The 15,925-nt window shown below is 44.7% G+C and overlaps 1 protein-coding gene across 7 annotated transcripts in view; it reads right to left on the reverse strand.

Annotated features, from left to right (window-relative positions):
* Positions 1-9,429: 9,429 nt before the first annotated feature.
* The window catches only part of NUDT13 (nudix hydrolase 13), a 69,169-nt gene continuing 62,673 nt past the window's right edge, over positions 9,430-15,925 (reverse strand). For all 7 annotated transcript variants that reach the window (XM_088473714.1, XM_088473676.1, XM_088473684.1 and 4 more), the window contains exons 8-9: positions 11,132-11,280; positions 9,430-10,639 (exon numbers count right to left, since the gene is read on the reverse strand). In XM_088473714.1, the coding sequence (XP_088329840.1) occupies positions 10,439-10,639; positions 11,132-11,280 (350 nt within the window). In that variant the 3' untranslated portion in view covers positions 9,430-10,438. The remainder of the gene's footprint in view (positions 10,640-11,131; positions 11,281-15,925) is intronic.

Raw genomic sequence — 15,925 nt, forward strand, 5'->3', positions numbered from 1 at the left:
CTCTGAATCAGGCCCAATGGTGCTACATTATCGTAGTGAACTGCTAAAGGTACTGCAAGGGTCAAACAAACACATCATGCTCAGATCTTAATAATGATGCAGAATACCCCATGGCTTGAGTCTTCCGCCAAGCTATTTTACAGTCAAAGCCCTGGCGATAAGTGAGGGCAGAGAGGGAGTTGTTAAGAAATTAAGAGCGTTATGCTGGGTACACACGTGGCAATATCGCTCACAGACATATCAGGTCGGCTCTGCAACACAGCCCAGGGCCGGCTCTAGGGGTGTTCGACCTGAGCGGTCAAACAGGGGTGCCACCCATAGAGGATGCACCCTTCCCCAGCATCCCGATTTCAGCGGAAGTGACCCACGGGTGGTCAAACTGCCGCAGCCATGAAAGGGCTGGGGGAAGCCCAGCTAGTGAGGCTACCCCCAGCCTGACGTTATTTGGAGGCGTGCCATTTGAGCACGCCCCTCAGATAGCGTCACGTAAGGAGGCGTGGCCTATGTTAATTAGATCACCCCCCCCAATTGAGTGGGAAAATTGAAATGCCTGCCCAGTTGTGATGTCAGCCCAGACACATTGAGCGTCTGATTGGTAAGTGTGTATAGGTTACCAATTGGCCGCTAGGATGTCGGATTGGTCTGCTGACAGATCCATCGTCCTAGTGTGTACCCAGCCAGAGGGGGACAATTCAATTGTTTAGCCGGCAACTATTTTTTTTTTTTTAAGATGCTCAACGGAGTAATTCCTTTGTTGCTCAAACTGAGCGCGATAGCATCAGGAGGGTGTGAGCAAAAATGTGCAAGAAACCAGTGGTTAGGGTGCCCTAACCAGGACTTTAGACAAGTTTAGCCGTTTTACACGGCTAAACCTGGTCTAATAGGGCGTTAAGAGGTAATTAATGAGAGTCCAGAACAATTGGATTGCAAAACTGGGCGCTCATTAATTATATCCGCCCACGCAATAACTGAATCACCCCGAGAGAGAATGTAGATCAAGCAGAGAGGCTGTAAAAGGAACAGAAACAGAAAGTGAAGGTAAATAATAAAATGATAGGCAAGAGAAGCTATACAAAGGTAGGATCTCAGAAAGAGCGGCTAAATTGGGAATACAGAGCGCATGTGCGAGACAAGAATGGAAAGTGAAATGACAGAAAGAAAGGAATGGGACGAGAGACACGCTGAGAAGATGGGCACTGAATAAATATTAAGCAAAGAAGAGACTGGCTGAAGGGGGAAACGGGGGCTATAATACAAACAGACTGGTTGAGGAAACAGAATAGACAAGCTTTACGGTGCGTATCCACTAGACGATTAAAATGAGCGATTGAACGATTACGACACAGTTAACGATTAGTTCATAAATCGGGCATGAAAATGTCGAAAACAACCAGCAATGCAGTCGTTTTCGACATCAATCATCGCCTGAACATGCTGGTCTATCTGCCGATATCGACAGGTTGTGCATGCTCGGGGATGAGGGAGGATGCCTGCGCTGAATGACATATCGTTCAGTGTGGGTACATTATCCACTGCACAGGATGGAGAACGATTGCATGATTACAATGTTGTAATCGTACAGTCATTCCACTCTCGTGTATTGGATATGCACCTTAAGACAGTGGAAGACAATAAAGAAGAGAGAGGTTTTATTAAAAAATGGTGTGGGGCATTAGTTGTGCAGGACAGAAGAAAGCATGGAAAGCCTGGCAGGACATGAAGCACTGTATTTGTTTAGATAGAAAAAATAAGTAAAAAAATCTAATATTTCTATCACTAAGTGAATGATAAAATAGTAAATTACATATGAATTTAGTAGTAATATAGTTAGGGAGGGAAAAGCAGTGTTGGTAGAGGGGATTACCATCAAAAATTAGCTCTAGTGTGTATGTGTGTGTGTGCATGTGATAGGGAACATAGGGGGTCATTCAGACCCGCTTGACGCTCGCAAGCGGGTCGATGGTGCCGACTTGCGCACGACGGAGGGAGCTCCGTTGTGCGCATGCGCGAGACCCGAATAACGACGACCAAGCCGTCGTTATGGGTCTCGCACCAAAGGGGGCGTACTGTCGATGGTGAGTGACAGCACGCCCCCTTTGGTGGGCGTGCCGGGGGCATGGCTGCCAGACGGAGGCGTTCCCATGGGAACGCCTACCATCTGAGTCCGGCCCCACTGACATCACTAGTGATGTCAGTGGGAGTGATTTTGGCTCTGATAGAGCCAAAATCACTCCAGGGCTTGCGGTCACCGAGACCCTACCGCAGGGTCTCGTCGCAAGCCCGATGATCGCGATGGTCTTGACCATCGCGACCATCATCATGGACGCTCGCTATAGCTGTGGGTGGTAACCCACAGCTATGCGAGCGTCCATGAGGCCGCTCCAAGTTGAGGGAGGAGGGCCCTAATTCAGAGCGAGCGCTGTGGTCAGAGCGTCCGGCTCTGAATCAGGCCCATAGATTGTTAGCTCCACTGGGGCAGGGACTGATGTGAATGGCCAACTATGCTCTGTAAAGCGCTGCGGAATATGTGTGTACTATATAAATAACTGGTAATAAGTAATAATTAATAGAATACAACCAGGGCCAGATTTACGTCCCAAGGAGCCAGTGACCGGGCCACCCGAAATCCGTCCCTGGAGAGAACTGCTGCTGCTGCTAGACACACAGGTACTATTGCAGCAGCAACAGCACTGCAGCGTGGCTCCATTTCCTGCTTTTCACCTCAATCAGTTCCAGCCCCGTGATGTGTGCAGTGTGAGCTACTGCAGTCACAGCGAGTGCAGCCACCTCCGCGCCCTACCCCTGCAGTGTAGCCAGCTGCCAGCCCCCTACCCGCAGCTTGTGCTTATCAAGCCAGCCCATTCCAACCAACCTGCCCCGTAGCCTGAGCTGCTGTAGTCAACCAACCTTCCCCCCCCTAGTCACAGTGATAGCCCCCCGCAGTGAGATTAGAATGCGCTGATCTAGGCAGCCCAGTCCAACCAACCTCCCCCCTAGTAACAGTGATAGCAGCCCCCATCTCCCCCGGCAGCATGTGCTGATCTAGGCAGCCCCATCCAATCCCATACACTGCTATGGCCAGTGCCCCCGAGCAGTCACAATGTGTGCAGCCCTCTCCTCAGTGTACATTGCAGCCAGCCTCCAACTCTACTCGGAACTGCATGAAACTTCCACTTCCGTGAATGATTTCACCCCCCAAATGAGCTCCATTGCGTAATTGCACTGGACAATGGTCTTCTGCTTATGAAAAAGACATAACCCAGCATAGACAGAAAGATGGCACTCTATAAGAATTTTTTTTTCAGTTAAACTTACCTAGAGTTAAATAACAGCTCTCTACCTCTTCCTGTTATTCCCTCTTTCTATCAGTGGCATAACTAGGGTATTTGGAGCCCAGGGCAAATTTGAAAAGGGAGCCCGAGCCCCCCCAACATCCGAGGATGTGCGCGCGCCGAAGGCGCGTGTGGAGAAAAAAAATGGGCGTGGTCACTTAAAAATGGGGCGTGTCAACATGACACACCCCTTTATTTTCACGCTGAACATTCCTATCCGTATGCACCTTAACCCCAGTAGTACCCCTTATACAGTACCCCCAGTATGCAGTTGTGGTCCCTCTTATGCAAGCCCCCAATTAGTTCCCCTTACTCAGTACCCCCAGTAGTGGTCCCCCTTATACAGCCCCCAATTAGTTCCCCTTACTCAGTACCCCCAGTAGTGGCCCCCCCAAATGCAGTGCCCCCAGTAGCAGTCCCCACAATGCAGTGCGCCCAGTAGCGGTATCCCCTTATGCAGTGCCCTTTATATGGTGCCCCCAGTAGTAGTCCCCCCCCCCTCCTATGCAGTGCCCTTTATATAGTGCCCCCAGCAGTAGTCCCCCCCCCCCATGCAGTTTTCCCAGTAGTGGTCCCCTTATGCAGGCACCCTGTAGTTAGTGATCCCCCCTATCCAGTGCCCCCTGTAGTGGCCCTTCCTATTATTGCTCCCAGTAGTGGTCCCCCGAGTGCAGTGCCTCTAGTAGTAGGCCCCTTTTATAATGCCCCAAGTGGTAGTTCCCCCCCCAAGTAGTAGTCCCCAGTAGAGTAGGTCCTCCCAATGGCGCCCCCAGTAGTAGCCACCCCTCCCCCAGTAGAGGTCCCCCCAGTAGTAGCCACCCCTCCCCCAGTAGAGGTCCCCCCAGTAGTAGCCACCCCTCCCCCAGTAGAGGTCCCCCCAGTAGTAGCCACCCCCCTCCCCCGTTGTGCAGATAGGTTAAAAAAAATAATATATTATATATTATATCTATATCTATATATAAAAATATACTTACCTGAATCTCTGCTCCTGGTCCTGCTCGCGACGCAGCTCCCGCCCGGGCTGGGCCGCTCAGCATTATGGGACAGACGTCATGACGTCAGTCCCATTACCCACTGCAGGAGCCGGACGGAAGTCCGGCTCTTGCAGTGGGTGCTGCAGCAGTCAATGAGAGTCTATCTGACGCTCATTGGCTGCTGTTTAACACACGCATCACCGCCAGCGCTGGCGGCGATGCGTGTGTTATGCACAGCCTGAGCCCGCCTCCTGGCGCTATTGGGCAAGTGCTCAGGGGGAGGGAACGGGCTCAGGCGTGCAGCACAGGACCGGCGCTGGAAGCCTAGCGCCGGTCCTGTGTAAATGTGTAGCCCTGACCGCACTCATTGCGGTCAGCGCTACACTGGCTAACTAGGGCGGGCGGGCCGGTACCGGGGCCGGTGGCGCCCCCCCGGTCCAACAGCGCCCAGGGCACGCACCCTGCCCGACCCCCCCTAGTTACGCCACTGCTTTCCATCTCTCTCACCATGTTCTTCCCCTTTTCATTCCATCTCCCTCTGTCCGTCCCCATTTCCTCCCATCTCCCTCTGTCCGTCCCCATTTCCTCCCATCTCCCTCTGTCCATCCCCATTTCCTCCCATCTCCCTCTGGCCATCCCCATTTCCTCCCATCTCCCTCTGGCCATCCCCATTTCCTCCCATCCACCTCATATGGATGTGTGTATCTTGCTCCGGCGAAACCTACTGTAATATATGTACAGTATTGTTTAAGGGAGGGGGCCCCAAACCTTGCCTAGGGCATCGTGAGATCTGTCTGTCTGGCTCTGAATACAACATGAGCACAGAAAGGGGCAACAGGTCTCATAGCAAAGTGTGAAACTTTTGTCAGGTAACACAACAGGGGCTTAGTATAACGGAAAGGAGTTAACACAACTCTTGTGACTCATACAAGCGGTACCACTGACTACATTGACTACTAATTCACCCAAGCCCCGGCCAGGTGACACCAGTAAGGATGGTAGCCTAGGTCTATATGCGAGTACTCAAACAAACAAGGGGGAAAAATACAAAATCACTCAGAGACAATGGGCCTTACTTAGAGATGTACACTATTCCCACAGCCACTGCATCTTTGTACACAGCGGATGTGCAAAATTACCCAAATGCTGTATAAGGAGACACCTCCTGCTGGCTTCTGTGATCTGTGTCTGGAGGCTGCAGCATGGGATCGCTTGCATGACCAACGGACATCTGAGTAATCCTCAGGATGTCCGGTGTAATCATGCTGCAGAGACAAATCTGCATCGAAAGACGAAGACCCTTGCCTTGGCCCGCCTAGGAAACGGGATTGGCACGCCCGTTTTGTAAAACGCTTCAAGTCACCGACCCCACCCTCAAACGGCTGCAGCCTGCGGAGATCTCAGTCCATCAGAGATGTACATTATCTTGCTATTAACGCACATCTCTGGCCCAATAAGTACAGAGCAAGAGGGGCCCTAGAAATTGTGGTTTTATGCATGCAAGGACCAGTTAAATATGAGCACAAAAAAAAAAAAGAAAGAAAGAATATTCCAGCTTGGACGAGAGTGGCCAATATGACACCAATTCAACTGATGAACAGATAGTAAGAACCATTTAAACAATCAGATATAAGGTATTCCTGTATCAATGCTAGATTTATTTTTTTGCGGATTAGTGTCCAGGATAAATGACAACAATAGATGTAGATTTTGTGGCACCATCTCTGCAGTCTCCCACTTTCAGAATAAAAGTTATTCTGGCTACACACCATAAGATTTTGCTCATCAATGCTAATGACTACAACGATTCCGACCGACCAAAATGACACGAAAATGGGCAATATACAGCGTACACACTACCCAACTGTCATTTAATTCCAAATGATCCTTTAAATTCCAAATTGTCTCGTTGAAATTGTGTAAACACAGTCAGATAATGATGCTTTCAGGCTGGAAAATGCTAATTAATTATAATAATGGGTTGGGCTGAGCAGACAATACAGGAAGAGGAAGTACAATATTCGCCATTACGGGATTGCTATAATATTGTGTAGAAGCTACACAATAGGGTTGACCACATGCCACAGTTTATCTGCCTTGGAACCAGGGTGTAGCTACCACGGGTGCAGGGGTGTTCTTGCTATGGGGTCCGCAGTACCGCCGGGGCCCACCTCCCCCTGCACCCAGCTCACCTCAGGGACATTACAGTGAGAGAAGTGGGTTCATTACAGTCAGAGAGCGCCTGTAACTAGGAAGCAGATTGCTGTAGGAATCATTAACATGCGGGCTCCCTGTCAGACCTCATTAGCTAGCAGGCTCAGCACGCCACGCACCCTCCTCTGATATGATTGTCCTATCGGATGCTGGGACATCCACAGACCATGACCATGCCTCCTCCCAGCATCTAGTGAGAAGAGATGGGGCACCGAGCTCAGGAGATTAATATGGCGGGGGGGGGAGGGGGGTTTAGAATAGCTAGACCTATGGGGCCCTGTGGAAATTTGATAGCAAGTGAATTATAATATTTTTTAAATGTACCTAAAAAAATTAATAAATACCACATAATTTGTCTATAAATTAACAAATGCATAAGTACTAGTAGCAGGTTTCTTAAATCCCCAAAATAAGCACCTCTAGAGAGGAGGAGCCCCATGTGCAGTCTCCGACATGGGCCCCCTCCTCTTTGTCCGGCAGCGCACTGACGTATGCACGGCCAGCGCCGGAGTTATAGAGTGCGCCCAGAGTACGCCCAGAATCTATAGAGTATGCGCAGGTCACCGGGAAAATGGCCGCAGCGGCCATTTTCCCTGTACTGCGCATGCGCAAACAACAGGAAAATGGCAGCGTTGGCCATTTTCCAGTAGTTTTTACAGCGCTGGACCCCCGCGCCAACGTGTGACTCCAGAGAGGTAAATAATATACTATGGGTGCAGGGTGTGCGGTCCACCCATTATAGATACGCCCCTGATAAGCACCCTTATTTCACAATCAACAACCAATATAATCCACATATAAATCCTGTGAGCATTGCACATGAGCTGTAGCACCTGCATTTTAATATGCTTTGTAGTATGAAATACAACTCAATGTTGCAATTTAATTAAAACATTTTCTAACACATCTCTTCTTCTTTATATAGTTTAGTTCCTTCTTAACTTAAATGAGGTTTAGTTGATGGTAAAAGTGTATACCGGAGACAGGGCTGCCATCAGAAATATTGGGGCCCAGTACTGACAAAATAGGCAGGGCTTCCCTCCCCGGGGGATGGGGCAGAGGTAGATGAAGCTGTGTATAATATGGGTGGAGCTACATCGGGGGTTAGGCATCAATTGGTGCGTAAATAAGTTTAAACATTCTGAAAGTTTGGGCTGTTGGGGTGGTTATTATAACATGACAATCTATCATAATATATGAAACTATACAAATACAGTAGTGTAGGAGAGCAAGCTGCTGTAAACACACACACACACAAAACATGGCTGGGAAGAATGGCTGAACTAGGAGGGACACAGGGCTGGGGAGAATGGTTGGACTAGAGGGGGCACAGGGAAGGGAAGGCTGGTTGGGCTAGGGGGGGACAGGGACAGGCAAGGATAGCTGGACTAGAGGGGGGGACAGGACAGGCAAGGATGGCTGAACTAGAGGGGGGGACAGGACAGGCAAGGATGGCTGAACTAGAGGGGGGGACAGGACAGGCAAGTATGGCTGGACTAGAGGGGGGACAGGACAGGCAACGATGGCAGGACTAGAGGGGGGAACAGGACAGGCAAGGATGGCTGGACTGGGAGGTGTGCGTAGGGAAGGTTGGCCTGCTGGACTGGGGGAGAAGCGCAGAGAAGGCTGGCTGAACTAGAAAGGGGGTGCAGGGAAGGGTCAGTTTACTTACCTGTCACTGGCAGCCAGTCAGGCATGGATAAAAGCCGGGCCCGGATGTCAGCAGTGTGGATTGCACCAGCAGCCAGGGAGAAGATACAGCGCCAGTGGCATTATGAATATGACTGCTGCATTATAAATACGGCTGCTCCTGATTGGCTGCCGTTCTGTAAGCTCTAATTGGCTCGCGGCCGGCAACTTATTTGGAATGCAGCCTGTGCCGTTTCTTCTCCCTGGCTGCTGGTATATTAATGATTAATCCACACCGCTGACATCCGGGCCCCCTTTTCTCTTCGGGCCCGAGATTACAGGCCCGGAAGTCCCCCCATGATGGCAGCCCTGACTGGAGGGCAGCATAAACATTTATAGATATCTACATGACTTAAATGGCGTACCTCTGAGCAATATTCAGATACCTTCATTGCAAGTAATGATGTACAGTGGCTCTGATATATTTTTACAAACAAGTTACCTCTTAAATTGATTTCTCCATTGAGCAGCCATTTAAAATCTAGTGTCATTTTGTACTCTTATCGGAACTACTTACCTCCAAGAGCAGAACCACATAACCTAATACATTATTGGCATACATTTCTAGTTCTACTTTGTAAGTGACTTATTGGCTCTTTAAGAAAAATAATAGACAAAAAAAAGTTTTTGCTTTGGCAATACAGTTTCCACGGAATTTTATTGCATAGCAATATCAGATTCTTTTTCTCTCCACAATATCTATATGACATATATTATATATGTGGAAACACAATCCTGTATATTTATCTAGCAGCAATAAAATCATTTTTTTTTATTACTATAATATTTGATGTGGTTTCTGAGGTGGCAGCTCTGAGCGAATGCTCCAAAATGCAAAACCACTGAGGTACTATTAGCTTACTGTATGTGATGGACCAGGTATATAGAGATACAAAAACTGTACAGTTACCATTTGGTATATAAGGCATGTAAATATAAGAACTTATTGTTCTGGGTTTTCTATATAACCTTACTCTGGCTGCCTTTTCTAGAGAGACCTACAATGTAACTCCAGTTCTAATGAAAAAACTGTACTTCAATTACTATGGTATTCTAAAACCTTTGTTTCAATGGCAAAATTAAATTGAAGGCCTCTATTAAAATGGAAGTCCTGAGTGAAACCTCTCTAGCTGTCCTAAAACCAGTCCTGTTTTATTAGCCAGAGTGGGATAGTAATAGTATTAAATTAAAATGATTTCCCTTATTAGGTATATTGAGTCTTAAAATTAATATAAATTAAAAAAAAACTTAAATTTGAATGGCACAATTATTCATGTGAAGTCTACAGATATGTGCTCGCACACCTAGCATCCATACGTCATGTGGAGCAAGGAGCCAGGCGCATCTGAGACGCTCCAAGAGGAGAAGGATATTGTAATATTTTTTACATTTTGCATCTTATTGGCATCACAGATGCAGCATAACACCACTCAAAGTGTACTACAGACATTGGGCTCAGTGGCGTCACTAGGGTGGTTTGGGCCACACCAGTTGACACCATCTAAGGAGGTGACACCAATATAGCAGAGCTGCTGTGTCTCGGATGGTGTCACCAAGCAGAGTTGGTGGATGATGCGCGTGTATCTGTAGAGGCTGGAAGCTCCCCAGCAGCTCCTGGAGCACTGGGCAAGCCCCAAGCTCCGCGTAGAGCAGTAGCATGACACGCAGCCACGCCCTCAAACCGAAATTCAACGGGGGGCATGGCTTCGTGGGCACGAGGCCACAACCCTTTCACAAGCGCAAGCCTTTGGTGCATGCAAGGAGACCATAACCAAAGGAGTGAATGGGTGAGTAGGCACACTGAGTGACACCAACCCCAGGGACGTTATTGGTTGGGATACAACTTTACCTGCACAGGAATTGGTTTAAAACATGTACAAATTCTCAGATGAAGCACAATGAGCTTAGTGTGAGAAAAAGCTGCTGCATCGCAGCACAGAATCAGACTCTGTTGCTCACGTATCAAAGTAATCAGTGTAATCTATTAAAGTAATTTATCACTCCCAGTTGTTTATTCATGAGAAAGGCACTCAGGGCGGACAAGTCGCCTGGGGCCTGGGACCTGGGGTGCCGAGAGTGGGCTTTTAGCAACAGTGTATGAGGTCACATCTGTATGCATGGTGTTCAAACACAGGATACTGGGCCATTTACAATTATAAAAGTTGGTACTTTGATAGTCTAAAATTAAATAGAGAAAGAGGGGTGTGGGATTATTCTAAATCTTAACTCTTAACTTCTTTTCAAGGATGCTTTCTGCTCTTGTACCCATTCCTGTATAAGCTGATGTGCTATCGCAAGCTTTGGAGGTACCCAAACAGGCAGAGTACCATCTGGTAGACTGTCCGGCATCATCTTCACTTGTAGAGCTTCAATCACCTCTTCCAAGCTGAACCACCTGGCGTCTTCTATCTCTGCTCTGTTGATAATGAGCTGCATAGGAGACAATGGTCAGCACTGTGTAAGATTCACAAATCTTGAATGCGAGTAGGAGAATCTGTGGCTTCACTACAGTTTGTTGTGTGTAGTAAAATCATTATTTCTTAAAGTTTAAAGGGGTATTTCTATCCAAAGTGGACTATGGTATGATATTGGTAATTCATACAGAAGACAGGCACATACAGGCCAATAAACAAATGTCACATCATGGCTTAAAACCACTTAGATGGAACAGTAAATTCAATTCAGAAGATAATAAGTGTTCATTCTTAGTTACATTTAAATTTATAATTGCAGGTAAAACTCAAATATAGAGAGCACAAATGCCTCCACAAAATATGCAGCATTTCATAGACATAAAGAACTAACAAACCTGGAAAGACAGTATTATTGAAAACAGTATTCCTAAAACACTATGAGCTACTGAGTGAGGCACAAATGCTCCTTAGTATCCTAAACCAGTCATGTTATGCAGGTAACGCTCACCTCTTCATCCCTGACTGTGGCCTGACATGCCACCATTAGCGAGCTGATAGGGAACGGCCAGTGCTGGGATCCAGAGTATCTGAGAGCATCAACTACCAACCCAACTTCTTCTGCTACCTCTCTCCGTACTGCCTCCTCCACTGTCTCACCTTCAATGTAAGGCAATGAGAGTTACATCTGATCTGTAATGTTTATAAGAATGTGAGCAGAGAAAGAAAAAGGACACAATTTGTTGTGTACAGGAAAAATGCCGCCTGTGCATATTTAAAAAGTACTGGTTAGGCCTTATAAGCATGGACATTATATTAAGGCCCATGTTTCTCGCTCGCTGTCTCTCCTCTGTGTGTCACCCTGTCTGCCATTCCCCTTTAGATTGTAAGCTCTAACGAACAGGACCTTTTTCCCACATATGCTTTTTCTTCTCTCACTTATACCATTGTCTCCTTCCCACTGCCTACAGTGGCACCAAACCTTTGGCTGCTGCCACCCCGCTGCTTATTTGGGTATTACGACTGCTGATGCAGCAATGTTTCTAAGCTTTGTCCATGTCCATCAATGTTTTGTACGCAGGGCCGGATTAAGGTCTGTGGGGGCTCATATAATATATATATATATCCATACATACACATATAAATACACACACACATATATATATATATATATATATATATACACGGCGCTCACCATTCCTAGATTTGTGGTGCAACATGGTATGTGACCACATTGTTTAAATAGAAATCACAGGGGCTCTGCACTCACCGTAATAACAATAATAATATTATTGTTACTGTTATTATGGTGAGTGCAGAGCCCCTGTGAGATATTATATATATATATATATATATATATATATATATACACATATATATATATATATATATATATATACATATACATATACATACACACACACACACATATATATAGGCACACACACATTTTTTATATATATATATATATATAATGTATTATATATACATACATACACACACATATATATATACATTACTTACTGCTTCAGAGGCAGGGAAAGGCATATTGGCCAACAGCAGCAGAAGGGGCGGAGTCAAATGCCAAAGGGTGGGGCTTAATCGCAGGACGCGGCAGGCGGCTCCGATGAAAGAAAAAAAAAAAAGTTCATCTTGGGGATTGGGACGGGGGACAGTGTGCGGGGGCTTCGGGACGACAGCCCCTGTTGCCCTCCCTATAATCCGGCCCTGTTTCTACGGTGTAACTTTTTACTGTTTCGCTCATTTTTCTGTTTCTGTACTTTGTAAGGCGCAGCGGACCCCTTGTGGCACCATACAAATAAAAGGACAATAATAATAATAATAAAGTGATTAATGTTCATTCTAAAAGCAAATTAAATGCACTATGGTGCTGATAGTTTAAAAAAAAAATGTAAATTGGATACACCTGTATACCAACACTTTCCAAGAGTATGTGCTTCACAGTTTTAAACATTGACTGGACAATTCTGAGTCATTAAACGGACTTGTATTAAATAACATTTTGCCACATTTTGAAAGCAGCGGGGAAGATTTAGCTGATGGTAACCAGAATTGAACTGCACATTTTTATCTATGCTTTTAACCAGTATTGTTCTCAAACACAAATGTGCATAAGCCTTTACAGAACAGTGTACAATCTAGGGGTTGGGTATGAAATCCCAGCTGCTGGGATGCCGCTGTTCAGAATACAGATAGCGGAATCCCAACAGTCAGAATCCCGACACCCATAGAGAACAGCGGTGAGTATTTTTCGAAACCCTACTCTAACCCTCCCTCCTCTGTGCCTAACCATAACTTCCCCCCTAGTGCCTAAACCTAACCTCCCCCTCCCCACACCCTAACACTCCCCCCCAGTGACTAACCCCAACCCTCCCCCTAACCCCGCTAACTAACCCTAACCTCCCCCTAACACCCAGATACTTACCTTCGGGATGCCGGCGTTCAGAATACTGGTGCCTGGATACCGACCTGTCGGAATTTCGATGCCGGTATTCAGGCAGTCGGCATCCCGCACCCCGGGATGCAGACTACATCCCCAGTTCAGGCATTCAATAAAATTACTAGGCAAATGTACTGTGTATTCTGTGCCTGAGTTTCATACTGTGGATATATAATAAAACTAATGATTTAAAAACAAATTGCTATATTAACAATACTGCTTTAATACTGGAGTAATACTGCTGCTATGATATAGCTGCCGTAATATAGTATAAATGTCCGATATAAAATATTGAATAAAAAAATTGACCTTCAAATACTTTCTCCTCAATCTTACTTAGTCCATCAATGGCATGATTATCACATAGGTCAAAACAAGAAGTATAAATAATTAGAATATTGTAGAAGGTTTCTACTGCTTAGTGACAAGCCATTCATAAAATAAAACCAGGGTAACTAGTAGATTAAATTAATCCAGAAATTTATACTAGTATTAAGGTAAGGTTATGCAGCACTCTTTGTGCATTCATTATGAAGGTCAAACTTGGTTTCAATAGAGAAAAGTCAATAAATAAATTAGTAAATTATCTTATTTTATTAATTATGCCGCTTAAATACAGTAACAGCCAAATCAATTTCCTAAATAAGGTTGTATGATTCCCTTGCTGTCACTGTGCCAGTGTCATAGTTTAGTGAGGAAAGCTGCTGCATGTGCTGAAAATATTTCCATTGCATGCAAAGTACCTGATTATTTTTTTATTTCTTACCATTATGGCAACTTAGACTAAACATGTGTATGCGGCAGGCAAAGTGTAAGATGCAGATATGCTACAGAATGCTGAGGCAAAAGTAAAAGTGATAACCCATGAATAATTGTCTTTCACAGGCCATTTCGATTTCATTCTAAGAACCAACCAAGTATTCTATAGAACCTTCATCCATTTTATATATTGTTTATGCATTTACAAGGCCATGATTTTTAAGTTTATCTTTAACATACCCAATATTGAAGACCATTTACAGACATTAACAGGCTTATTGAATAAGACAATGGAAAACCTAAGTAAAAGGCTGTTTGATCTTTGTACTTGGCTAGAACACTTCAGCAACAACAGGTTTAGGAGCTGCATAAAGATGTATATAATATAGTATCCTGTGTCTCCGTGCGGATCTGCCCCAGTTTGCAATACTTTTTCCAGAGTGGGTGGCAGACACATTTTCTCCAGTGTTGTGCATTTTACAAACAGCTGTATTAAAATAATGTATTAAAATTTGGGATCAACACTTGAGAAAATTGTCACTAGTCTTCCATCTTATCTTCGTGACACAATGGATGTACTTACAAAAATCGAAGACCTTCATGTAACATCAAAAACTTGGTTGGCCACATGTAATGTTGAGGCTTTGTATACTAGTATTAATCACACTAATGGAATGAAAGCGATTGTTTGATTCCATTTCCAAAAAATATGCAATGATTTCAACAGTTTTCTCCTACAACTTTTGGAATTCATCCTAACCAAAAATTATTTTACATTCAATGGAATCTTCTTCCTGCAGTTAAGAGGAACAGCTATGGAAAGTACATGTGCGCCAACCTATGCAAACTTGTACATGGGTTGGTGGGAAAAAGAGCATGTCTTCACAGAAGCAAATGAACACTATACACAATACATCTTAGTTTGGCTAAGATTCATAGACGATCTATTTATTATATGGGAAGGAGAAAAGGAACTATTCCAGGAATTCATTACTTCTTTGAATCTTAATCAGCTCAACTTAAAATTGACTATGGAAATGAGCCTAAAAACATCAATTTCCTTGATTTATAAATCTCAATTACTAATGATGGACGCCTGATTTCTGATATCTTCAGGAAGCCAACTGCCACGAACAACATTTTACACGTGACCAGTTCGCACCCTCAACCAGTCATTACAGGTATCCCAAAAGGAGAATACCTGAGGACTAGATGTAATTGTTCAGAGGATGAAACTTTTGAAAATCGAGCAATTGAACTTAATAGTAGATTAACAATGAGAGGTTATAGCAAAAGATCATTGAAGAAAGCTTATAATCTGGCAAAAGGAAGAACGAGAGAATCATTGATTTATCCAAAAATGGAAAATAAAAATAATAAAACAGAAAATCAACCCATCAGATTTATAGGCACATACTGCAAAGAAGGAAATAGAATAAAACAGATTCTACAGAATCATTGGAACATCCTGAGATCGGACCCAGATTTATCTAATATGCTGGGAGAAAAAGTACAGATGTGCTGGAGGAGATCCAAGAACATCAAGGACATCTTAGTACATAGTCATTATAAGTCAGAATCAAAGCAGAAATTATCGGTTACAGGTTTCCATAGTTATGGCCATTGTAAGGCTTGTCCTTTTACTATTTAAACGAATAATGTCACTGATAAATACAAGCAATATTGGCCAATTGGAGATTTTGTAAATTGCAAATCTCAAGGGGTAATTTATTGTTTAGTTTGTCCATGTAATTTAAGATACATTGGAATGACCAGTAGACCATTCAAACAGCGTCTCCTGGAACATGTGGGGAACATACGCAATGCAGAGTCAGATCAGAAAAAATTCAAAATCATCACCACAGTGGCAAGACATTTTTTTATCATTCCACCAAAGTAACCCACGATTCCTGAAAGCTTTTATAATGGAACAGGTGAAGAATGATATTCGTGGTAGAGATTTTATTTATCAGTTATTGAAGACAGAAGCACGTATGATTTTCCTTATGGGGAGTACCCAACCTTTTGGTTTAAATGAAAGAAATAACTACTCAGCATTTCTATGAATTGTGGATATCATATCTC

This window comes from Taudactylus pleione, unplaced genomic scaffold, assembly GCF_031769625.1.
Source record: "Taudactylus pleione unplaced genomic scaffold, aTauple2 ptg000016l, whole genome shotgun sequence".
Lineage (NCBI taxonomy): Eukaryota > Metazoa > Chordata > Amphibia > Anura > Myobatrachidae > Taudactylus > Taudactylus pleione.